Raw genomic sequence first — 26,849 nt, 5'->3', positions numbered from 1 at the left:
AGAGCGATGAAAGGGACAGCGGGGACGTTGACGGGGCGGTGAAGGGGACGGCAGAGACGGGGATGGGGCGGTAAGGGGACGGCAGAGACAGGGACGGGGTGGTGAAGGGGACGGCGGGGACAGGGCAGTGAAGAGGATGGTGGTCCAGGGACAGGGACAGAATTTTTCCCCATGTCATTCTCTATTACAGATCTTACAGGATTGAGGTTTGGAAGGTTCAGTATTAAATTAGATTAAAGGATTTTTATCCCATAGATCATACAGGGTTAAAATGAATGGTTGTTTATCGACTAGCTGGTCATTGGATTGTGGTGTACCGCAGGGCTCTTCTCCTATCCCCAATATTGTTTAATATTATGATGCACTTGTTAGGTTTAAAACTTGAAAGATAAAATATTTCCAGTTATATTTATGCTGATGATATTAGCATTCTTTTCCCTTTCAATAGTAAGGATTCTGATTGGAAGATGTTGAAATGTTTTCTCACTACAGTTGAACAATGGATTATTGCTCATAATTTGAAGATAAATACAGAAAAAACCAAACTCCTTTGGTTGGGTCCAGCAGGTTTGGCTAGATCAGATCTTTTGTCCTCCTTCTGTCAGATTAGTTATAAGTTCAAAATGCAAACTAGAGTATTGGGAGTTCAACTAGATAATATGTTAACTATGGAATATCAAGTTAATTTAGTGAGTAAGAAAATGTTGGGGCTTTTAAGGAAATTAAGATTAGTCAGAAAATGTTTTGATATTTCAGCATTTTCACTAGTGGTCCAGTCATTAATTCTTTCAGAATTGGATTATTGTACAAGACTCCTAAAGAGATTACAAACTATTCAAAATACTGCAGTTAGTTATATTCTCGATTCCCAAATATGAAAGGATTACACCTTACTTTGTTCAATTACATTGGTTACCAATTTCTGCTAGGATAACTTACAAGCTCTGTGTATTGGTTTTTAATATTTTACACGACCTAGCTCCTTCTTATTTGCTGGATTTAGTTTCCTTAATGATTGGTAGACAGGGTCATATACAACAAAATCAATTCTGTTTACAGTTTTCCTCGCCTAAATCAATTAAGCTATTCCATCAACTTAGTGCTTCTTTTAATTATCAGACTCCGACTATTTGGAATAAACTTCCTCTTCCTGTTAGATCAGAAACTATTTTGTTTTTAGAAAGCTTTTAAAAACAGTTTTATTCAAGAAATTTTTGAACTAATTGTTTTTATGATTTTTTTCAATATTGCCTGTTTAACCAGGTTTGTTTCTGGTCATCTGCTTTATTATAATCCGCCTGGAACTCATAAGGCTCTGGAATATAAAAAGCTTTGGAATGTAATCATAATAATAATAATAATAATTTTTATCCCAGGACAAGCAGGCAGCCTATTCTCGCATATGGGTGATGTCATCTACGGAGCCTGGATGTGGACAGCCTCACAAGCAGACTTGCTTGTAGAAACTCAGAAGTTTTGAGTCTGCCGCACCGTGCATGCGCGAGTGCCTTCCCGCCCAGCACAGGGCAAGTCTCCTCAGTTCTCAGTTTTCCGCGGAGCTGAGAAGTCTGTCTTTGACGCTCTGCGCTGAACTTTGTTCGCTTTGTGCCTTCTCTTCACCACGGTTTGTGTTCTTTTTGACGCGAATCACTGTGTTATTTTCTTTATTTTCTGGGTTTTTTTTTTAATTTTATTTTTTTCATCGACTGACTGGCGGGGCAGGTTGCACGCCTGCAGCCTGTGGGCTTTGACTTCGCAGCGGCTATCTTCCCTTCTATGTCCTGGCCAGTCACGGGCTTCAAGAAGTGTAGCCAATGTCAGCATGCGATTTCCCTCACGGACCCACACCGCTGGTGTCTTCGTTGCCTCGGGCCTGACCATAGTCCGAAGTCATGCGAGCGCTGTGCTACTCTTCAACCTCAAGCCCTTAAATGTTGTCTGGTTCAAGTGGAAAAGCTGTTCTGGATGGACTCTTCAGCTACACCTTTGACCTCGATTTCTGATTCAGTCAAGACTTCAACCGGAGGTCCTCCTGTTTCCACAACCCCGACCTCGAGTCTCATCAGACCTTCCTCGTTCAGATAATCTTTGGCCTCGAGTACACCTGCTTTATCTTCCCCTGAGCTTCCCTCAGGTCAGATACCTAAGCAGAAGGTTTCTGTGGTGGTCCTCAAGTTATCCAAGCATCAATCTAAGTCCAAGCATGCTTCTACTTCCTTCTCGGAGCCTATAGCCTCAGCAAGTGATCCAGTTTCAGACTCGGATCCACATTTGCAGGCTTCTCTCCAGACCAAGTTAGAGCAACAATTTGTTCAGTTACTGAGCAAATACGGTCCTGCCTTGACTCTGCCTCCTGCAGTCCAGCTTGGGCAATCGGCAGTCTCCCACGAGGTCGAGTCCCTGCCTGTGCCTCGAGCTGCGTCTACACACTCTGTGCAAGGAGTCGAGTCTTTGCGAGTGTCTTGATTGGAATCTTCACACTCTATGCAAAGAATTGAGTCTTTGCGAATGTCTGGTCTGGAATCTACACACTCTATGCAAGGAGTCAAGTCTTTGCAAGTGTCTTGATTGGAATCTTCACACTCTATGCAAGGAGTCGAGTCTTTGCGAGTGTCTCGACAGGAATCCTCACACTCCATACAAGGAGCCGAGTCTTTGGGAGTGCTTCGAGATTCCTCGATCCAACCCAATGAGTCTGTGGGGTTTCAATCTACAGCTTCTAGCCCTATTCATTCACCAGCGGCACTGCCCATTTCCAGGCATAGGACGAAGTCTCATCGATATCACCCAAGACCTACTTCGAGGCAGCACTCTCGTCATAGATCGAGGCCCTCATCGAGGCATCCCTCGAAGCACAGGTCTTCTTCTGCACAAAAGTCTTCCTTGTCCAGGCCTCAATCCAGACCTTCCAGTTCTTCGAGGCCTCCAACTCCTCGATTGAGATCTCCAATTCCAGACCCTGAGAATTCAGCTGATTCGAATGCCTCCTCCAAGTCTGTTTATTCCTTGGGTTATCAATACTCCAGAGAGGCTTCACCTTCGTTCTCCACTCAAGGCGCCTCAAGGTCATCGAGTCCTTCTCAAGGCAGGGCTCTGGCGGATCAATTGTCCTTTTCCTCCTTTCTTCATCAAATGGCTGACCTGGATATTAAGTTGGACGCTGGTTCTAAATTTGCTAAGGATTATTTAGAAGAAATGCATCTGTCTCAACCTCCTGCAGAGTCACTAAAGCTTCCTCTTAACAGGCTTTTGTCTCAAACTTTCAAATGAAATCTGGAGACTCCTTTTATCTTCACGACTTATTTTAAGTTCTTGATTGATCATCTTCCAAGTTTTATGAAGGATGAACATAGACATGTGGAGTTTCTAGAGCTCTCTGCTACCTTGGCGCAACTCCGGTTACATCTTCTCCAATCATCTTATGATGCCTTTGAACTTTCTTCCAGGGTCACTGCTTTCTCGGTAGCGATGCACCGCCAGGCCTGGCTTCGCACCATTGATATGGACCCCAATCATCAGGACCGTCTGGCTAATATTCCTTATGAGGGCAATAACCTCTTTGATGAATCCATAGAGGCTGCCACCAAGAAGTTGTCTGAGCATGAAAAATCTTTTGCTTCAATTGTCAGTCCAAAGCCAAAGCCAGCTCCTGCAAAACATTCTTGACCTCTTCCATCTTTCCAGAGGTGCTATCCTCCAAGGGCGGTTCCTTACACTCGAGCACCCCCCAAGAAACAACAGCAACAGAAGCAACAGAAATCTCAGCCTTCTGCTGCACCTAAGGCTGCTCAGCCTTTTTGACTGTCTCAAACAGAGATTAACCTCCATTGTTCTATCTCTGTCATCCCTTCTCCCCATAGGAGGTCATCTCCATCATTTTTACCATCGATGGGAGACCATTACATCTGACCTCTGGGTGTTGTCAGTAATCAAGGAAGGATACTCTCTTCATTTCACTCAGGTTCCACCAGATCTTCCTCCAAGAGAGTATCCTTCCAATCCATCCCAGACTGCCCTTCTTCAGGAAGCTCAAGCTCTGCTTCATCTCTGTGCCATCGAGGAAGTTCCTCTGGAACAGCAGAGCAGGGGGTTTTACTCCAGTCACTTCCTAGTTCCGAAGAAGACAGGCGATCTGCGGCCCATATTGGATCTCAGGGCTCTCAACAAATTTTTGGTCAAAGAAAAATTTTGCATGTTGTCCCTGGCGTCCCTTTATTCCCTTCTAGATCAGAACGATTGGTTATGTTCTCTAGATCTCAAGGAGGCTTACACTCACATTCCCATTCACCTGGCCTTCTATCAATACCTCAGATTTTGGGTGGGGAATCTGCATTATCAATACAGAGTGCTACCCTTTGGCCTGGCATCATTTCTCAGAGTGTTCACCAAGTGCCTAGTGGTGGTAGCAGCAGCTCTAAGGAGCCATGGTCTTCAGGTGTTTCCCTACCTAGACAACTGGCTCATCAAAGATTCAACATATCAGGGGGTTATTGTAGCGACCCAATGGACTACGTGGTTCCTACAAAGCTTGGGATTCGAAATCAACTTTCCCAAATCCCAACTTCAGCCCTCTCAGAATCTACAGTTCATCTGAGCTGCTCTGGACACTATCCAACTCAGAGCATTCCTTCCTCAACGTCTGGATGCTCTTCTGCAACTCGGTCACAAAGTGTCTTCCCGTTCTTCACTCTTAGCGAGACAAAAGGTAAATCGTGCCAAACGAACCTGATTGAATTTTTTGATTGGGTGACCAGAGAGCTGGATCGAGGACATATACTAGATGTAATTTACTTGGATTTTAGCAAAGCCTTTGATACAGTTCCTCATAGGAGGCTGTTGAACAAATTTGAAGGGCTGAAGTTACGACCCAAAGTGGTGAACTGGGTCAGAAACTGGCTGTCGGACAGACGCCAGAGGGTGGTGGTTAATGGAAGTCGCTCGAAGGAAGGAAAGGTGACTAGTGGAGTCCCTCAGGGTTCGATGCTGGGGCCAATCCTGTTCAATATGTATGTGAGTGACATTGCTGAAGGGTTAGAAGGAAAAGTGTGCCTTTTTGCAGATGATACCAAGATTTGTAACAGAGTAGACACCGAAGAGGGAGTGGAAAATATGAAAAAGGATCTGCAAAAGTTAGAGGAATGGTCTAATGCCTGGCAACTAAAATTCAATGCAAAGAAATGCAGAGTAATGCATTTGGGGATTAATAATAGGAAGGAACCGTATATGCTGGGAGGAGAGAAGCTGATATGCACGGACGGGGAGAGGGACCTTGGGGTGATAGTGTCCGAAGATCTAAAGGCGAAAAAACAGTGTGACAAGGCAGTGGCTGCTGCCAGAAGGATGCTGGGCTGTATAAGGAGAGGCGTAGTCAGTAGAAGGAAGAAGGTGTTGATGCCCCTGTACAGGTCATTGGTGAGGCCCCACTTGGAGTATTGTGTTCAATTTTGGAGACCGTATCTGGCGAAAGACGTAAGAAGGCTTGAGGCGGTCTAGAGGAGGGCGATGAAAATGATAGGAGGCTTGCGCCAGAAGACGTATGAGGAGAGACTGGAAGCCCTGAATATGTATACCCTAGAGGAAAGGAGAGACAGGGGAGATATGATTCAGACGTTCAAATACTTGAAGGGTATTAACGTAGAACAAAATCTTTTCCAGAGAAAGGAAAATGGTAAAACTAGAGGACATAATTTGAGGTTGAGGGGTGGTAGATTCAGGGGCAATGTTAGGAAATTCTACTTTACGGAGAGGATAGTGGATGCCTGGAATGTGCTCCCGAGAGAGATGGTGGAGAGTAAAACTGTGACTGAGTTCAAAGAAGCGTGGGATGAACACAGAAGATTTAGAATCAGAAAATAATATTAAATATTGAACTAGGCCAGTTACTGGGCAGACTTGCACGGTTTGTGTCTGTGTATGGCTGTTTGGTGGAGGATGGGCAGGGGAGGGCTTCAATGGCTGGGAGGGTGTAGGTGGGCTGGAGTAAGTCTTAACAGAGATTTTGGCAGTTGGAACCCAAGCACAGTACCAGGTAAAGCTTTGGATTCTTGCCCAGAAATAGCTAAGAAGAAAAATTAAAAAAAAAATAAAAAAATTTAAATTGAATCAGGTTGGGCAGACTGGATGGACCATTCGGGTCTTTATCTGCCGTCATCTACTATGTTACTATGTTACTATGATGTTACTACTAGGTCACATGGCCTCCACAGTTCACGTGACTCCTTCTGAATTCCTCAGTGGACCCTGGCATCTCAGTGGACTTGCGAACCACTCTCTCGACATATTACAGTCACTCCTTCCTTGAGACAGTCTCTCTGTTGGTAGATGCTCTCTTCCAATCTCTCCAGAGGTTTACTGTTTCAGACGCCACCTCATCAGAAGGTCCTCACGACAGATTCCTCGACCTATGCTTGGGGGGCTCACCTCAACGGTCTCCGTACTTAAGGCCACTGGTCCAGAACGGATCATCAGTATCACATCAATCTGTTGGAACTCAGAGCGATCTTCAATGCTTTCAAAGCTTTTCAACATCTTCATGACCAGGTAATCCTCCTTTGGATGGGCAACCAAGTCGCCGTGTACTATGTCAACAAGCAGGGAGGAACAGGATCTCTCTCCCTTTGTCAACAAGCTCTTAAGGTTTGGGGCTGGGCAATTCTCCACAACACCTTCCTGAAAGCTGTCTACATTCAAGAGGAGAAAAACTGTCTAGCAGACAAATTGAGTCGTCTTCTGCAACCTCACGAATGGACACTCAATTCCTCGCCTCTTCATCACATTTTTTTCTTAGTGGGGAACTCCTCAGATAGATCTCTTTGCATCTTCCCACAACCACAAACTGTCTCAGTTCTGCTTCAGGATATATTCTCCTCATCGCCTCAAGGCAGATGCTTTTCTATTGGAATGGACAAATCTCTTCCTGTATGCATTCCTTCCATTCCCTCTTATTCTCAAGACTCCGGTCAAGCTGAAGAACAATCATGCCACCATGATTCTGATAGCTTCTCGGAGGCCGAGACAACCTTGGTATTCCCTTCTACTTCAACTGAGCAGCAGAGAGCCATACCTTCTACTAGTTTTTCCATCTCTGCTTACACAGAGTCAAGGATCTCTACTTCATCCCAACCTGCAGTCTCTACACCTGACAGCTTGGTATCTCTCAACATAACTCCTTTTCAGTTTTCTCAACCTGTAAGAGATATTTTAGAGGCTTTTAGAAAGCCTGCCACTAGACAATGCTATCACCAAAAATGGACTAGATTTTTTTTTTTTTTTTTTTTTTAATAAATCTTTATTGATTTTTCAAGCTACAATTGTGCAACAAATGAATCACAAACCAAGCACAACAAATGCAGAACATTAATGCTCTTATTATTTTTATCCCCTCCCTCCCACCCAATACAAATATATTAAAATCTTCATGAAACTATTCATAAATTCCTATATCAGTATAATTTCCATTCCCATTTCCCCACCCCAACCACCCCCAGGATGTGTATGTTTACATGTCCACAAAATGAAAAATTATTCCTCTTAAAATATTTAGCCAATGGCTCCCAAACATCCATAAAATTCTTAAATTGTCCCTGTTGTATGGCCAAGCAACGTTCCATTTTATAAGTAAAACATAGGGTTTCCTACCAAAATGAATAACTTAACCTATCCCAGTTTTTCCAGTTTCTCAAAATAAGCTGCATGGCAACCCCTGTCATTACTAATAGAAGCTTGTTATTACTCGCAGATAGTTGACTTTAAGTTCTCATAAGAGTACCAAATAGTATCGTAAGTTAAACCACTGGATTTTCTTGGTCCCAAATAGACCTCCAAAATTGCAGTATCAAGGGACAATAGTATACTAAATGATCTAAAGTTCCTGCTTCAAGATGACAATGCCAGCATATATTAGACTTGGAACTATCTAATTTATGTCCAAAACACTCTGCAATAAAAAGAACCAAGTTTGTCTCACAGATGCTGACATTGTACATCTCATCCTCCAAGTCCATATTCGTGGCCATTGAGACGCAGTAATCTGTTGCTTTATCTCAATGCTCCAAATGTCATGAAGACCAGTTTTTGGTTTCTTATTAAAAAATCCAGATATCAATTTATACCACTAAGCGGCCTGCTGCCCCAGAAAGTCCGCCTGAAAACATAAGATCGGCAAGCTATATTGATTTTTAAGATTTTTCCATTCAGGGAACCCTTCCTGAATGGCCTGCTTCAACTGCAACCATCTATATTTTTGTGACTTATTAAGACCAAATTTATGTTACAATCGTGAAAAATCAAGCAGCTTTACATCAGATATTACATTGTCCAGAGTAAGTATGCCCGCTTTCATCCAATGTTTCCAGATGATCTTAAACCCGCCAATTTGAATCTTGGAGTTAAGCCATAGGGACTGATAGGTGGACTTATGAATTGGAATGGGTGTTAAATTATTTATATATTTTAATGTCTGCCACGTGTCCAGCAAAATCTTATTGTCCTTATATAATCTTGGAAACTTGATACTCAACACATGACTTAATCTCAGTGGAGACAGGAGTTGCCATTCCAATCACAGCTATAGACGAGATTTTCTACATGGTGCATCTCTCATGACATGGAGCTTCGAGATACCTCCTTGGCTTCTGTCTTGGATTATCTTTTGCACTTGTCTACCTCTGGCCTCAAGTCTACATCAATCCGAGTCCATCTTAGTGCAATTGTTGCTTTCCATCAGCCTATTGAAGGGAAACCCCTCTCTGCTCATCCTGTGGTTTCCAAATTTATGAAAGGATTTTTCAATGTCAAACCTCCTCTCAAACTGCCTCCAGTGGTTTGGGATCTCATTGTTGATCTTGCTCAATTGATGAAGCCTCCATTTGAACCAATGTCTACGGCTCATCTGAAATATCTCACTTGGAAAGTGGTCTTTCTCATTGCCCTCACATCTGCTCGAAGAGTCAGTGAGCTGCAAGCTTTAGTTGCTGATCCACCTTTCACAGTTTTCCATCATGACAAGGTGGTCCTCCGTACTCATCCTAAATTCTTACCTAAAGTAGTTTCAGAATTTCATCTCAACCAATCTATTGTACTTCCAGTGTTTTTTCCAAGGACTCATTCTCACCCTGGAGAATCAGCTCTTCATACTATGGACTGTAAATGTGCTTTGGCCTTCTACCTGGAACACACCAAACCACACAGATCTGCTCCTCAACTTTTTGTCTCCTTCGATCCAAACAAGTTGGGACATCCAATTTCAAAGTGTACCATCTCCAACTGGATGGCTGCTTGTAAACCGCATAGAACTTCACGGTATTGCGGTATATAAGCTGTTATTATTATTATTATCTCTTTTTGCTATGCCCAGGCTGGACTGCATCTACAGAGTCGAGTCACAGCCCACAAAGTCAGAGCAATGGTGGCTTCAGTAGCTTTCCTCAGATTCACTCCTATTGAGGAAATTTGCAAAGCTGCCACCTGGTCCTCGGTTCATACTTTCACCTCATAATTGTCTGGATGTTTTCTCCAGACGGGATGGCCATTTTGGCCAGAGTATTACAAAATGTATTCTCCTAAGTTGCCAACACTCCCACTATCCCATTCTGGTTAGCTCGGAGTTCCCTCGTATGTGTGAATAGGCTGCCTGCTTGTCCTGGGATAAAGCACAGTTACTTTCCGTAACAGTTGTTATCCAGGGACAGCAGGCAGCTATTCTCACAACCCATCCACCTCCCCTGGTTGGTTTCTCTGCTAGCTATCTGAACTGAGGAGACTCGCCTTGTGCTGGGCGGGAAGGCACTCGTGCATGCGCAGTGCGGCAGACTCGAAACTTCTGAGTTTCTACAAGCAAGTCTGCTTGCGAGGCTGTCTGCATCCGGGCTCCGTGGATGACGTTACCCATATGTGAGAATAGCTGCCTGCTGTCCTTGGATAACAACTGTTATGGTAAGTAAATGTGCTATTTTTGTATACTGCCAAAGCCATAATAGTTCGAGGCAGTTTACAGTGAGAAGTACTGGACAATCAGTGAAAAAAATACAATACAAATAATTAGAAATACATACAAGATAAAAGGATAAAAGATTAAAAACAGCAAATCAGGTTACAAATTGATCAAACAACTGTGTTTTTACTAATTTTCTAAAAGTAAAATAAGATGCAGCACGTATAATAATATTACTCAACCAGTCATTCAGTTCACCTGCCCGAAATGCAAGAGTTCTATCCAGAAATCTTTTAAAGCGACAAGAATTTACTGTTGGACTGTTGAACATACGGACTCTGCGTGTAGACCTGTTAAAACGGTCTAGAAAAAAATGAGAGACCAGGTACTCAGGAGCCATACCAAATATTGATTTAAAACAGATACAAGAAAATTTAAACAAAACTTTTTCCTCCATCGGTAACCAACGTAGTTTTTGAATAGGGAGTAATATGCTGAATTTTGAATAACTCAAAGCCTTTTCAGTGTTTTCTTATATGTACCCAAATAAATAATATTGCAATAGTCGAGCATATTTAAGATGGAAGACTGAACTAGCAGACGAAATGATGCTAAATCAAAATATTTTTTAATGGTTCAGAGTTTCCATAAGACCGAGAAACATTTTCTGACTAGCAAATCCTAAGTTCCTTCCTAAGGTAGTGTTGGAGTTCCGTCTTAATCAGTCATTGCCACCATTCTTTCCAAAACCACATGCCCATCCTAGCAAAAGTGCTTAACATACCTTACCTTTAGCCTTCTTTCTGAAGCAGACTAAAGCCCATAGACAGTCCATCTAGCTTTTTGTTTTATTTTGACCCCCAACAGGCTAGGGATAACCATCAATTTATTGAGTTGGCTAGCAGATTGCATCTCCTTTGCTTACGTTCAGGCTGGGCTGACTCTTGAGGGATATGTCATGGCTTATAATGTCAGAGCCATGACTGCGTTGGTAGCTCACTTGAGGTTAACCTCCATTGAGGAGATAAGCAAAGTTGAAGAGCAACATGAGAATCTTCTGAGCTTCCAGTGTAGCACCTATTATAACAATCAGAAATAGATTTGAAAAAATAAATAAATTTTAAAATAGCTTGTTAAGATGTGATCTGTTTCTAATGTGGCTCACACCCAACTGACCAAGGTAGAGTTTATTGATGTAAATTTTTTAAATATGCTTTTTAACAGATTTTTGATATTGCCTGGGATCCATATCAGCTGAACAGGCTTGTTAGCTGTGGGGTGAAACATATCAAGGTAAATCTGTTCTATTATATTAGTGTATTTTAATTAGAGAATTTGAGAGTTAATATTCAGTAGGGTGACTAACTTCAAAAGTTTGCACATTTTTTTTCAACCACATAAATCATGGTGTAAATTACTTATGTGCATTTTGAAAATTAGAATATTCAGCTGAGGATCTTAAATTTTATATTTATTCATCTACACTATGAGGGGCATAATTTAAAAAAAAAAAAAAAAAGGTTTGTCCCTTTTTGGCCTAAGGCCCTAGGCGCCCAAAGTAGGCAGTAGGGAAATGTCCATTCTCAAAAAAAACATTTTTAAAAAGTTACAGAGTATGTTGTTACCACTGGCTACTTCTAATTTAGTGGTGGCTGGAGATTTTAATGCTGTAATGGATCCATTATTGGATAAAAAACCAGGTAAAAGTATAAAATCTTTAGGTTTAGATAATTTGGCACAATCATGTGATTTGAAAGATATATGGCGTATTCTTCATTTTAATGATCAGGAGTTTTCATTTTGTTCACAGGTTCATAAATCATTTTCAAGAATAGATTATATTTTTGTTTCAACAAATAAGGTGCAACAGGTGATTAAAGCTTCCATAGATCCTATTATCATTTCGGATCATGCGGAAGTATGGATAGAATTACAATTGGATCAATTGGAAAAGGGTAGACCTCTTTGGAGATTTGATAATGCATTGCTTGTGGATGATAAATTTTTGGAAAATTTTAAAACACAAATTAATGATTTCTTTCAAATAAATTTAGTGGAGGATACATCTATTGAGAACGTATGGGATGCATTTAAAGCAACTATGAGGGGTAATATTATATCATATTCAGCTTTTGTTAGGAAACAGATTAAAATGCAATATATAGAATTAGAAAAAGAAATTAAAATATTAGAAGCTAAATTGATAAGTAAATGGGAACATGAAGTATTGCAAGCTCTTTTGAAAGCAAAAGGTAAATATAATGAATTAACTTCAAAAATGATAAGAAGAGATTTGTTTTCCAAACAAGCAATGTATTATGGAAATTCTAATAAGGCGGGAAGATTATTGGCAAATTATCTTAAAGCAAAAAAAAGAAGAACTAATATAAATGGGATAAAAGATGATAATGGTATAATAACCAATCAAACGGATATAATTTTAAAGCAATTTCTAAAATTTTATAAGGACCTGTATTCTTCCGAGCCTTATTTGGAGAGGCAAAAAGATGGTAAAAATTTTTTAGATTTAATTATTGGACCTAAGGTTCCTGATCATATAAACGGAGTTTAGATGAACCTATATCATTAAAAGAATTAGAAACAGCGTTGAGATCTCTTAGAGTTGGATCCGCTCCAGGTGGTGATGGTTATACAGTAGAATTTTATAAAACATTTCAAAATGTCCTTTCCCCATATTTACTAAATTTATATCAGACACAACTTATAAAAGGTGATATTAAAGGTACTATGGCTGAATCAATAGTAATTATTTTGCCTAAGCCAAATAAAGATCCTACTTTGGTTTCAGACTACAGGCCTATATCTTTAATAAATGTGGATAATAAACTTTTGGCGAAAATTTTGGCTTTGAGATTAGCTAAAGCTCTCCCACATATTATAGATATGCATCAGACGGGTTTCGTTGCTAAAAGACATTCCTCTAATAACTCTAGATTATTGTTTCATATGTTAAATTTATCCAAAAAAATGGATGAACCGGCTTTTACAGTTTCCTTGGATGCAGAAAAAGCGTTTGATAGGGTAGAATGGAATTTTATGTATCAGGCTTTAGAATGGTTTGGTATAGGTTCTGGATTTATACAAATGGTAAAAACTTTGTATAGCTTCCCGATTGCAAGATTAAATATTAATAATATGATATCTGATGGTTTTCAATTGCAGAGGGGAGTTAGACAAGGTTGTCCTTTATCTCCTTTGTTATTTGATATTGTATTAGAACCATTATTGTTAGCAATACAGCAAACAGGGGGGATACAGGGTATTCCATATTCTGATATGGAATATAAAATTTCGTCTTATGCTGATGATATTTTACTTTATTTGAGAAATCCAGAATCTACCTTATCTTCTTTATTGGAATTAATTGATAAGTTTGGTAAATTTTCAGGTTATAAAATTAATTGGAATAAATCTGAAATTATACCTTTAAATGTTCATTGTGTAAAAGGATTATTTGACGCTTTTCCGTTCATATGGAAAGAAGAAGGATTTAAATATCTTGGCATTCAAGTTAAAAATACAATTGAAGATACTGTAAAAGAGAATGAAAAATTTGTATTAAAAAAAGTTACGGAGTTATGCGAACAATGGAACCCATTACATATTTCTTGGTGGGGGAGAGTTCAAACTATTAAAATGATGATGTTGCCTGTAGTTTGCTACCAAATGAGTATGATACCTATTTATTTTCAGGGGTCCTTTTATAAAAAACTTAATAGCATTTTAACGAAATTTCTTTGGCTTGGTAAAACACCTAGAATAGCTTTAGTAACTTTGCAAAAATCAATTAAGGAGGGAGGGGTAAATTTTCCAAATTTTTATAGGTACCATCAAGCCTATATTTTACGTCAAGGTATGTATTGGATCCTCCCAGAACTTATAGATAATGCACCAGATTGGTTGTATTTGGAATGGCGCCTTATGTTTCCCCTAAATTTAGTTCATCTTCCAAGTATTAACATACCTAGAAGATACAGAGAAAATAAAATATTAATGGATACTTGGAAAACATTGAGGTTTATCAGTAAATTAACACCTATCCCAATAAACAAATCAACTAATCAATCTATATGGATAAACTCCAAGATCAAAATTGGCGGAGCTCAAATCCTTTGGAAGAACTGGATTATTGCAGGCATTAGATCTCTAGATGATGTTATTTCAGAAGGAAAACTGCTGGATTTTTCACAATTGCAACATAGATTTGGTCTAAGTAAAACACAAAGTTTTAAATGGTTGCAATTGAAGCAGGCCATTCAGGTTGGGTTCCCTGAATGGAAAACATTGAATAATCAATATAGTTTAAAGTTCTTATGTTTTCAAGCAGACTTCCTAGGACATCAAGCCGCATTGTGGTATAAATTAATATCTGGATATTTGAATAAAAAACCAAAAAATGGTCTAAGAGACATTTGGAGCATTGAGATTAAACATCAAATTAATGCATCTCAATGGCCACTAATTTGGTCTTGGAGAATGAGATGTACAGTGTCAGCATCTATGAGACAAACTTGGTTCTTTTTATTACATAGAGCTTTTTGGACCCCTACACGTTTGCAAAAATTAGATAGTTCTAAGTCCAATAAATGCTGGCACTGTAATCTAGAACCAGGGACGTTAGATCACTTACTATATCATTGTCCCTACATTAAAAGTTTTTGGAATGCAATTTGGCCACAAATTAATAAATTGATGGAAAATCATATAGCAATATCATATGATACAGTGTTATTTGGAATGATGATGAGAAAAAAAAGTCAAATTTCACCAGAAAATAATAAGCTTTTATTAATTATGACAGGGGTTGCCATTCAGCATATAACCAACAATTGGAAGAATTATAACAACCTAAATTATACATTTTGGTGGAATACAATATGTCATATATTCAAAATGGAAAGAGCAATAGCAATACAAAGAGGGACATATACTAAATTTATAAAAATATGGGGGCCATTGACAAAATATTGCAATGAATAAATAGTAGGATTTTTCTTCTTCTTTTCTTCTTTTCAATATCTTCTTTGTGACACACATAGAGGGGAGATAGTGAAAATAATATTTACATAATATGCTATAATATGGTATATAATATGTAATGTATGATTGAAAAGTAATAGAAGGGTGGGGGGAGGGAGAGGGGGAAAAATATATTTAGAAATATGATGTATTAGATATAAAAGTGATATTGTGTATTCATCAATTGTATTTTAATATTTTGTACACTTTATGAAAAATTTGAAAATAAAAAATAATGGGAAAAAAAAAAAAAAAAATCCACAATGTGTTGGGTTTTTTTTTTTTTCCGAGAATGGCCTTCCTGTATACTCAGGCGTTTAATCACGCAGACTGCCACTACGTTTACCTTTAAGTCCTATTCTAAAAAAAAAAAATTCCCCCAAGTCCCAAATGCCCAAAACAAGACCTTTTTTTTTTAAAGTTCTTTATTCATTTTCAAATCCATCAACAAGTGCATAATAATCAATCAAACATAAAATTTTAACAAATCACTTGACAATCTTATTTGGACCAGTCCTTCGCCTAAAGGCACGATTCTTTAATCGGCGTCTGTCATCAGCACTGGTTAGAGAATTGTGGAATCGTCCACTCCCCCCTCAATGATCGTGGCAGGAGAGATGCCCATTCTCCAGCCGACACTCCTGAACCCCCTGCAATTTTCCATGGCAGGGGAGATGCGCAGTCCTTCCTGCTGTGATCCCCTGCGCCCTCCCCCACTGCAAGCATTGCAGCAGGAGGGATGCCCAGTCCCTCCTGCCAACACCCTTCCCCACAGGTTTGCCGGTAGGAGGGATGCTCAGTCCCTCCTGCCAATACCCCCCATACCCCCAAAGGTTGCCTAACCGGATCCCCAAGACCACCCCCACCAGGACCCCCCACCCCTACCCAGACCCGCCCTCTAACCTATTTTAGATGGCCCGCTGGACGACTCCTGCCTCCGTCCGGCTGGCAGACCTGACTTCGCTGGAATGGCAGGCCTGCCCCTTCCCAGTGCATCTTGGGATGCCCCAGGAAGGGCCTAAGACCCTGATTGGTCCAGGTGCTTAAGGCCTCTCCTGTAGGAACCGGAATCTTTCGGGGATGCACTGGGAGTGGCCTAAGATTCCGATAAGATTCTGATTGGCCAGATCCCTTAGGCCAGTGTTTCTCAACTCGGTCCTGGAGTACCCCCTTGCCAATCAGGTTTACAGGATATCCACAATGAATATGCACAAACTTGATTTGCATACACCGCCTCCTCTATATACAAATTTCTTTCATGCATATTCCTTGTGGTTATCCTGAAAACCCAATTAGCAAGGGAGCTACTCCAGGGCCATGTTGAAAAACACTGCCTAAGACCACCCCTTGGGGAGTCCAGGTGGAGGGATTGGGCAGGTGAAATTGCGGAGGGGGGAATTTTGTTGGTAGGGGGGACTGGGCATCCCTCCTGCTGTGATTATAGACTATACTGATTGACAATAGAAGCCAGAATAGTTTTCAAATTTAGTTGTGTATGTTTTTTTAAATTTTTATTAAATTATTCATTTTTCCATCTTACAACAAGTGTATAAATAATTAAACATTTGAAATTAAATTGGTGCTGGTAGTTGTCTATGTTTTAAGGTTTTGAATGAACTTTTACCTAGCTACCTTTTGGATTACTTCAATTTTACTACTAGAAAGCACTTGCATATGATACAATTTTTTGACTTTCCATCTGTAAAGAGATGTGTTTATAAATGATTTCTTAGTAAAAATTTAGCATATTTGGCAGCTATGTGGGACAAAAAAGTTAGCACTTACATATCAATCTCAACCTCTTATCTAGTCTTTAGAAAATCGTTGAAAACCCACTTGTTTGGTAAATATTTTGTTTAATTTATTATGATCATACTACAAATAGCTAGTTTCTCTTAGCTGTTAACCGCACTGAACCGCTGATTATTACATTACATTACATTTTACATTACATTAGTGATTTTTTTATTCCGCTTGTACCTTGCGGTTCAAAGCGGATTACATAAGAAGAGAACTGGACATTTCCAGGAAGGTACATGACATTGGAGAATACAGATTGAGGGTATAGACTTAATAACAGAATGAGGGTAAAGACTTAATAACATACAAAACAATGCAGCAAAATTCATTCCCATGTGTTCCCAACCTCTAAAATCACTGGCTTTTATTTTTGGTTTTGGTGTTTTTAAAGCATTTTTTGACGCCAAAATGCTGTGACGGTGGTCGTCGTGAATATTTCCAGATTTTTTTTCAAACTTCTCTAGAAGCTTTAAAACACATTGTTTTGGCTCAAAACTTGCATGGATTGAATCCCCAGGCTCCTTTGTCCCTAGTTCATGCCAGCAATGTGCAAGTTGTGTGCCCAAAAAATGTCCTTGCGCCATGTGCCAGGCAGCATTAAGGGGGGGGGGGGGGGCGGGAGTGTCCAACCTAGCCTCTCCTTTGCATTCTAGGGACAAAGAATGGTCAGGAAGCCCATTCGGGACATTTTTCTTTCTGATCCCCAGAACAGTGGTTGTCCCGTGCGGAGACCGCAGAGCCCAAGAGACACAAACTGGAGTTATCTACTAGAGACTCAACATTGCCTAATACAGCTTTTTCCCCATAATTTATTTATTTGATGTGGAAAGCCTTTCAGGAAAGCCTTCCTTCCAAGGAGAAGTCTGGCAGCGCTTCAAACACCGCATGAGGGGGCAGAGGCTCCCAGGGTGTATTTGTCTCAATAACTACATCTAGCCAGGGTCTAGGAGACCTTTCAGAGGGAGATTCGGATGATAATGGATCTCTTACTATATCTTATGACACACCTTCCCTGTTGGGGTATACAGGGTCGCAGTCAGGCGCTTTGTAGCCAATGACTCTTGAGGATCATGTCATAGCTCACAATGTCAGAGCCATAACTATGTGAATAGCTCACTTAAGATTAGCCTTCATTGAAGAGATCTACAAAGCTACAACATGATCTTCAGTTCACACATTCCCATCTCATTACTGCCTTGGACAGAGTACTTGATACGATAATTGATTTGGTCAGACAGTTCTGCAGAATTTGTTTGGTGTCTAGAATCCAATTCTACTCTCTTAGACCCATTTTTGTTCTGTTCCAGGCTACATCCTCATAACAAGACTAAATATAAGTTAAAATTGATTGGTTTCTGGCTGTCCTTGCCGTTGGAAGTCCCTATTGTCCTTGTTTGTTGTTTTCGATAAGCCGTGTGAGAAACAGTGTCCTGTTTGTCCTCGGAGAAAGCAAAATTACTTACCTGTAGCAGATGTTCTCCAAGAACAGCAAGACATGTATTCTCACATTCCCTCCCACCTCTCCTAAGTTTGTATTCTTTTAGCTTTGTTAGTGTACTGCTGATCCTGTGTGCTCATGTTGCGCAGGAAGACACTTGCATGGTGTGACACTGTCAAAGGCTTCTTAAAGTTATAGAATGCTGGGTAGTGTCTGCACCGGGCACTGTCAAATGATATCATCCATATGTGAGAATATATGTCCTGCTGTTTTTAGATAACATTGCTACAGGAGAGTAATTTTGCTCTGTTCTGTAAAGTTCACATAATAAAACTTGGAATGCCCCAACATGTCATCCACCCTTCCTTTGGATTTCCATGCAAGAAAAATTAGGTGCACTATTTCCAGAGTAGGGGCATAAATAGTTCTATATGCAACTCCAAATTAGCACCAAATCGCGGAGCTTACCTAAGATGGCGGATTGGGAGTAGCTGCGGAGACGCCGTCGTGCTCATCGTGTGGATTTCCTAGAGTTATGGTAAAAAGAAAGTCTAAACTTCGGGTGTTCCCCGTTGAGGCAGCAGCACCATTGGGTCCGATGGATGTCTTTGTAGAACGCGGCTCACGAAAGTTACAACCGGAGGGTGCCACAGCTGGAGAGACTGCACAGGCTGAGGTGCGGGATCTCTCCTTTGAGGCTGTCATTCTGTCCCCGGATGAGCGAAGACCGCCTTGCTGTCCCGCTGCGACGGAGGAGTCGATTATTGACTCACCGGCTCGAGATGCCCTCTTGCTGTCCTCTCTGTTTGGGAGGACTAACCCCGGAGGGGGGGAGGAGGAGCTTCCAAGATCACAGCAAGCGGTGAGGAGTTCACAGCAAGCCCGAGGAGACTCTTCAAGTTCACTGATGGCTACAGGTATTTCAGTAGCCCAAGAAACTCTTTTGATAAATGAAGTGGTATCTGGTTCAATGGGCATTGCAGGGATTCCTGGAACTGAGATTGTTCCCTTGCAAAGGCCCAAGGTGATTACGATGGAATCCATATGGGAGGCCATATCTGGTATGCAAACTTTACTGGGGAGTCAAATTCAGCAATTATCTTTGAGCTGCAATACTGTTATATCGGAAAATTTGGAACTAAAGGATAAAGTTACAAGCCTGGAAAATAAATTGAGTAACATTGAACCTAAAGTAAAAACTTTGGAAGTACAAGCCCAGACTTGGATTAAGGACAGTGCTAGTTTGCACTTTAAACAAGAAATGTTGGAAAATTCTGTTAGAAGATGTAATCTTCGGATTATTAATTTTCCTAAAGTACAAACAATAACTGCCCTAGCTATGTTTAAAAAATATTTGTTAGAAATTTTGAAGGTACCAGAAACTTCGTACCCACCTCTCACAAAAATATATTACCTGCCAACGAGAGTTAAATCTCAAAATCCAAATCAACAGAATTTATCTGTTGATAGTTTGGATTTAACACATTTTCTAGAGAGGTTGGATACGGAAAATCAGGTCCCTGCTACCTTAATAGTACAGTTTGCAATTGACTCAGACAGGGATTGGCTGCTTAAAATGTTTTTTAAGCATAGAGATGTTCCATTCATGACAAATATAATTAGGATGTACCCTGATGTATCTCGCTCGACCCAGAAAAGAAGAAAACAATTCTTAATATTGAGACCACAGGCTGTTCAGCTAGGGGCGACCTTTGTCCTAAGATATCCCTGTAAATGCGTTTTGACATATGGGGGGAATAGATATGTATTTTGTGATCCACAGCATTTATCTAAGTTTATTTCTGATAGAGAGTCTTCATGAGCTGCCTTGTTCTCTTGTTAAGCTCAACATATGGGTTCAAGAGCACTCAAAACGCCTATCTTTTTGCCTTATACTAATTGCCTTGATGACTTATTTCAGTCTTTTTCATTAGCCTCGTCTCCAAAATTGTGGACTAATAATGCGATGTATATTTTGATATTCCTTAGCTGTTTGGAATTTTGATTTAATTTCAATTTACACTGCATGTTTTCTTTTATTGACTTGTAATTATTGTCAATTATTAAAATTATAAATAAAGAATTAAAAAAAACAAACAAATTAGCACCAATTAGTTTTGGTTAACACCAATTATTGGTCTTTATCACCAATTATGTGACAATTACTAAATTGTTATGTGAGCAACTTGTTCTATTCTATAACTGCATGCTCATTTGAGCACCTAAGTTTCGGCACATTTATAGAATTTGGAGGATAATGTTCATTTATTTACTTGCATGGAAAAGTTAAGCTTTGTGTGCTTATTCTAATGTCTGTCTGTTCATCATAGATAATAAACTAAATTATCACAATCAAATAAATTCTGTCGTTAAAAGTTGTTTCCATAGGTTGCATATGATTTGATCTTTAGCTAACTTTTTGGATTCTACCTCACTAAACATTTTAATTCACTCATTGATCATTTCAAAACTGGATTATTGTAATTCACTATATAAAGGAATCACACAAAAAGAAACAAGAAGACTACAACTAATAGAAAGTACTGCGATAAAAATCATTACAGGTAAAAGAAAATTTGACCATGTAATACCATTATTAAACAATGCACATTGGCTTCCTATCAACCACCGAATAACATATAAACAGGTGCTCATTACATTTAAAGTTCTACAAGTCAACACACCGTTATTCCTAGATCGAGTTATCATTCTGTATTCTCCTTTCCGCTCCTTACGATCTGAGGATAAAAACCTACTTACTGTTCCATCCTTACGAACCATAAATACTAGATGTACCACACTCTTCTCTGTCACCATCCCCCAAACGTGGAACTTATTACCCGTTCAGATAAGAGAAGAACCTTGAGAAATTCAAATCAAAACTAAAAAGTTTCCTTTAACTGATTAGTGAGCCCCTTAAACTGAGTTGACATTCCCAATTGAAGTAGGCAAGCACTGATCTAATATAATATAACTCCTGTTTGATCCTTATTTGTTCTCTTTCCTATATCAAATTGTAGTTCTTCCCTGATTTCCCCATGAAGTGCACGTCTGTCTATCCCTAGATTGTATGTCCCCCTTAATAAAAAATTTATTTATTGTACATCACTTTGTAATCTTTGAAAAAAGCAATTTTATCAAATAAGAAAAAATAAATAAAAAAAATAAACATGCTATTTTTTTTAAGCACACATAAGAAGTTCTTAATGTGCACATTTAAAGTTTAGGGTTAGAAAATCTGGTAAATTCTTGTGATTTAAAAGATATATGGAGAATTCTTCATTTTAATGATCAGGAATTTTCTTTTTTTTCACAAGTTCATAAATCTTTTTCAAGAATTGATTATGTTTTAGTTTCAAATTCAATGATAAAACAGATGTTACAAGCTTCCATTGATCCAATTATTTTGTCAGATCATGGAGGGGTATCGATTAAATGTAGTTTAGATAAACAAGAAATAAATAGATCAGTTTGGAGATTTGATAATACACTGATTGCAGATTCAGTTTTTCTTGAAGAATTTAAGGAGAAGATATCTGAATTTTTCCAAATTAATAATACAGCGGATATTAACACTGAAATATTGTGGGATGCTTTTAAAGCTACTATGAGAGGTCATATTATTTCTTATTCGGCACATACTAGGAAACTATTGGTTAAACAATTCACTGATCTGGAAAATGAAATTAAACTTCTAGAATCTAAATTAATTAATAATTGGCAGAATGATACTTTACAAGAGTTATTAAAAGTAAAAGGGAAATATAATGAGATATCTTCAAGACTGGCGAGGAAAGATTTGTTTTCCCAGCAAACTTTGTATTATGGAAGTTCCAATAAGGCGGGAAGATTACTTGCAAATTATCTTAAAGCAAAAAAAAAGAAGAGTAAAAATAATAGCAATTAAAGATAGTAGTGGAAATTTGCATACTAAGATTAATGATATTTTAAATCAATTTCTTAATTTTTATAAAGATTTGTATTCTTCCGAGTCTTATGCTGATAAACTTCAAAATGGTGTGGAATTTTTAAATTTATTAATGGGTCCAAAACTTCCTGATCATATAAAAAGAAGATTAGATGAGCCTATATCGTTAAAAGAAGTAGAAACTGCATTGAAGTCTCTTAGAGTTGGATCCGCTCCAGGTGGGGATGGTTTTACAGTAGAATTCTATAAAACATTTCAAAATTCATTACTCCCTCATTTATTAAATTTATATCAATTTCAACTAAATAAAGGTTGTATTACAGGTACTATGGCAGAATCTTTAACTATTGTGTTACCTAAGCCAAATAGAGATCCTACTTCGGTATCAAACTATAGGCCGATATCTTTAATTAATGTGGATGGAAAATTACTGGCTAAAACTTTGGCTATGAGATTGGCTAAGGCTCTCCCTTATATAATTGATGTACACCAAACCGGATTCATTGCGAATAGACATTCTTCTAGTAACACAAGATTGACATTCCACACTTTAAATTTAACTAAAAATATGAATGAACCGGCTTTTGCCATATCTTTAGATGCAGAAAAAGCATTTGATAGAGTGGAATGGGATTTCATGTATCTAGCTTTGGAATGGTTTGGTATAGGTTCAGGATTTATTCAAATGGTTCAGACTTTGTATAGCTCCCCTATGGCAAGATTATATATCAATAATAAAATGTCAGATCGTTTTCATTTACATAGGGGAGTTAGACAAGGTTGTCCACTATCTCCTTTGCTTTTTGATATAGTATTAGAACCCTTATTGTTAGCTATTAATCAAGCAAAGGAAATACAAGGTATTCCTCGTAATAATTAGTAATATAAATTTTCTGCTTATGCAGACGATATTTTATTATATTTGAGAAATCCTGTTTCCTCCATTCCTTGTTTGTTAGATTTGATAGACAGATTCGGTAAATTTTCAGGTTATAAAATAAATTGGAATAAGTCTGAACTTCTTCCACTCAATGTGCATTGTTTAAAAAGTATGTTTGAGTCTTTTTCTTTCGTTTGGAAGGAAGACGGTTTAAAATATTTGGGAATATGGATTAAAAATACAGTAGATGAGACTGTAAAAGAAAATGAAAAAAGGCTCTTAAAAAAGGTTACGGAATTATGTGAGCATTGGAATCCATTACATTTATCTTGGTGGGGGAGAGTCCAAACGGTTAAAATGATGATTTTACCTGTAGTTTGCTATCAAATGGGTATGATACCAGTATTTTTTCATGGATCTTTTTATAAAAAGTTGAACTCGATTATTATAAAATTTATTTGGCTTGGTAAAACTCCTAGAATTGCTATAGCATCTTTGCAAAGACCAATTAGGGAGGGCGGGGTAAATTTTCCAAACTTTTATAGGTACCATCAAGCCTATATTTTACGTCAAGGTATGTATTGGGTCCTCCCGGATCTCATTGAGTATACTCCTGATTGGTTATATTTGGAATGGCGACTCATGTTTCCTTTACATCTTTCTCATGTGCTCAGTATCAAGATGCCCAGATTATACAAGAAAATAGAATTCTAATGGATACTTGGAAAACATTACGATTTGTCAGTAATTTAACAGCAATTACTATTAATAAATCAACGAATCAATCCATATGGCTAAACTCCAAGATTCAAATTGGCGGTTTCAAGATCGTTTGGAAACATTGGATAATTGCAGGCATCAGAACTTTAAATGATGTAATTACTAATGGTAAGCTGCTGGATTTTACACAATTGCAACCTAAATTTGGGCTTCACAAATCACAATATTTTCATTGGTTGCAATTGAAGCAGGCCATTCAGGCAGGGTTCCCTGAATGGAAAAATTTGAATACTCAACCTAGGATAGAATTTTTATGTTTTCAGGCGGACTTTCTGGGACATCAGGCCGCACACTGATATAAAACTATTAGTGAATTGGTTAAAAAAAAGCCTAAAAATACTCTTAGGGATATTTGGAGCATTGAGATGAAGCATGATATTTCAGCATCTCAATGGCCACAAATTTGGTCTTGGAGAATGAGATGTACAATGTCAACATCTATGAAACAAACTTGGTTTTTCTTGTTACATAGAGCTTTTTGGACCCCAGTTAGATTGCAAAAGTTAAATAGCTCTTTGTCTAATAGATGCTGGCATTGTAATCTGGATGTGGGAACTTTAGATCATCTTTTGTTTTATTGTCCCCATATCTTAGCCTTTTGGAATTCAATCTGGGATCAAGTAAATTGTTTATTAGAAAATCACGTAGCATTAACTTATGATACTGTACTTTTTGGTATGTCTATGAGAAAAAAGAGTCAGATATCAATGTGTAATAACAAACTTTTATTGATTTTGACCGGAGTAGCCATTCAACATATTACTAATAACTGGAAAGACCATAGTAGGCTTAATTTTAAAATTTGGTAGAATTCGGTATGTCACATATACAAAATGGAAAGATCAATAGCGGTGCAAAATGGAAATTATAAAAACTTCATTAAAATTTGGGAACCATTAACCATTGTCATGATTAGTGCCATTTTTCTAATATATCTATATTTAATATGTAAGATAAGGGTGGGGTGGGGGAGGATTTATATTATATGAAAAATAACATTACTAGAGGGATTTCAAGGTGGAGAGGGAGGGCTATATTTGCAATTATAAGATATAACGTTAAGATGTACAAGTTATTAAATATATGTTATTGTATTGCAATTTTTGTACACTTGATGAAAGTTTTAAAATCAATAAAGAATTAAAAAAAAAAAAAATAAAGTTTATTATATAGGCCCCAATATCATTTACATAACCTCTAGTGCTTTTCTTCTGCAAAATTTTAGAAAGCTAATGAGTGGTTGAATGTCTGAAAATATTATCCTGTGGTATTTTTTTTCAAGTGTCAAGAAAGATAGTTCATAAATACTTCTATTTCATGAATAACCCCTAGAAAAATTGAACTGTATTCTGAAGGGCTAGTTTGATTTGTGTTCTGCAGTTTTGGATGCTGTGTGGAAATGCCCTTACTGCCAAAAGAGGGATATTTGGAAAAACTGGGGATCTTCAAACCATCCTCTGCTTGGCTTGTGCAAGAGATGACATCACATACTCTGGTGCTTTAAATGGCGATATCTATGTCTGGAAAGGGCTGAATTTGGTTCGTACAATTCAAGGAGCTCATAGCGTAAGTATTGAATACTTGAATATAATGTATATTGGTATAGATACGCACAAAAACTCGGATATGGTGAATATCACAATGAATACAAAAAACACTTTCACCAAAAGGAAAAAATGAAGGTATATAATGAACACAAGCAAAGACCAGTCTATTCGGAGGAAAAAGCCTCAGACAGGGGCCCACCCACCTCCACAATGGTGGAATAACGGTGTTCAGGCGATCACTTCACTGGCATAAAACCTCCTTCTATAGTGGTCATAGCAATGTGTTTAAAAATTATTTTCACTTATATTTTTTTGCTTTCAAATTTGCATTCAAATTTGCATTCAAATTTGAAAGCAAAAAAATATAAGTGAAAATAATTTTTAAACACATTGCTATGACCACTATAGAAGGAGGTTTTATGCCAGTGAAGTGATCGCCTGAACACCGTTATTCCACCATTGTGGAGGTGGGTGGGCCCCTGTCTGAGGCTTTTTCCTCCGAATAGACTGGTCTTTGCTTGTGTTCATTATATACCTTCATTTTTTCCTTTTGGTGAAAGTGTTTTTTGTATTGGTATAGATACGTACACATTTTAAATAAATATATCTATGTGTAACTGGGAAGGAGAAAAACAAAACATGCTCTTTATTCCCAAAATTGAAAAAACTCTTTAGTACATCAGGCTTCAAATGATATAAAATATTTTTTAATAGATAGATGTCAATGTGGAATATTTTAGTTAGATTTCAATGCAAGTGAAATGAGTGTATTATACCCCTGTAAGTCCAGGTCAGTAGTCTTCAACATTTTTCAAGTAAGGACCATTCTCTGTAGACAGGCAGAGGATATGCAGCCCCACTTGAAGGTGAGGTCTCTGACTGAGCCTAATGACATCGGTACTCTCCCCTAGCTATAGTAAACTTTTGAGCTTACTGAGCATGTGCAGGATAGCCCTACTACTCGAGCCCCTCCCCTCTGCCTGTCAGTTTTTTTTCTGACCCGTTCCTGTACAGTCACAGCTCTCCTCTTTCTCAGAGTATTCCACAATTTTATTTTTTATAATTGTTTCTACCATTTTGCCCAGCATTGAAGTGAGGCTTACCGGTCTGTAATTTCCCAGATCTACCCTGGATCCCTTTTTAAAAACTAGCATAACATCGGCCACCCTCCAATTTTCAGGTACTACAGACGGTCATCAATTTCATGTTTGAGTTTTTTTAGTACCCAGGAATGTATACCATCCGGTCCTGGCAATTTATCACTTTTTAACTTGTCGATTTGGTTTAGTGGTTCTGTGAGGCCTCACCTAAGCTCCATTTGAGCCATTGGAAGAAGCGTCCCACTTGGACTTGACACTAAAGGTGTGTTTTTCTGGTTGCTGTAACCTCAGTGCAATGAGTTTTGGAGCTCCAGGCTCTTTCCTTAAAATCTAGGAGACTGGTGTCTCCCTGCGCACTGTCCCTTCTTTTCTGCCAAAGGTGGTTTTGGTGTTTCACATTAATCA

General features: G+C 38.5%; 1 protein-coding gene across 2 annotated transcripts in view; it reads left to right on the top strand.

The window, feature by feature from the left end:
• EML6 (EMAP like 6) overlaps window positions 1–26,849 on the top strand; it is a 523,485-nt gene that overhangs the window by 38,233 nt on the left and 458,403 nt on the right. For both annotated transcript variants that reach the window (XM_033938328.1, XM_033938329.1), the window contains exons 4-5: window positions 11,156–11,224; window positions 25,178–25,363. In XM_033938328.1, coding sequence (XP_033794219.1) covers window positions 11,156–11,224; window positions 25,178–25,363 — 255 coding nt within the window. The remainder of the gene's footprint in view (window positions 1–11,155; window positions 11,225–25,177; window positions 25,364–26,849) is intronic.

This window comes from Geotrypetes seraphini, chromosome 3, assembly GCF_902459505.1.
Source record: "Geotrypetes seraphini chromosome 3, aGeoSer1.1, whole genome shotgun sequence".
NCBI lineage: Eukaryota > Metazoa > Chordata > Amphibia > Gymnophiona > Dermophiidae > Geotrypetes > Geotrypetes seraphini.
Note: the sequence above shows the minus strand (reverse complement) of the source record. Positions and strands in the feature narration are given on the sequence as shown.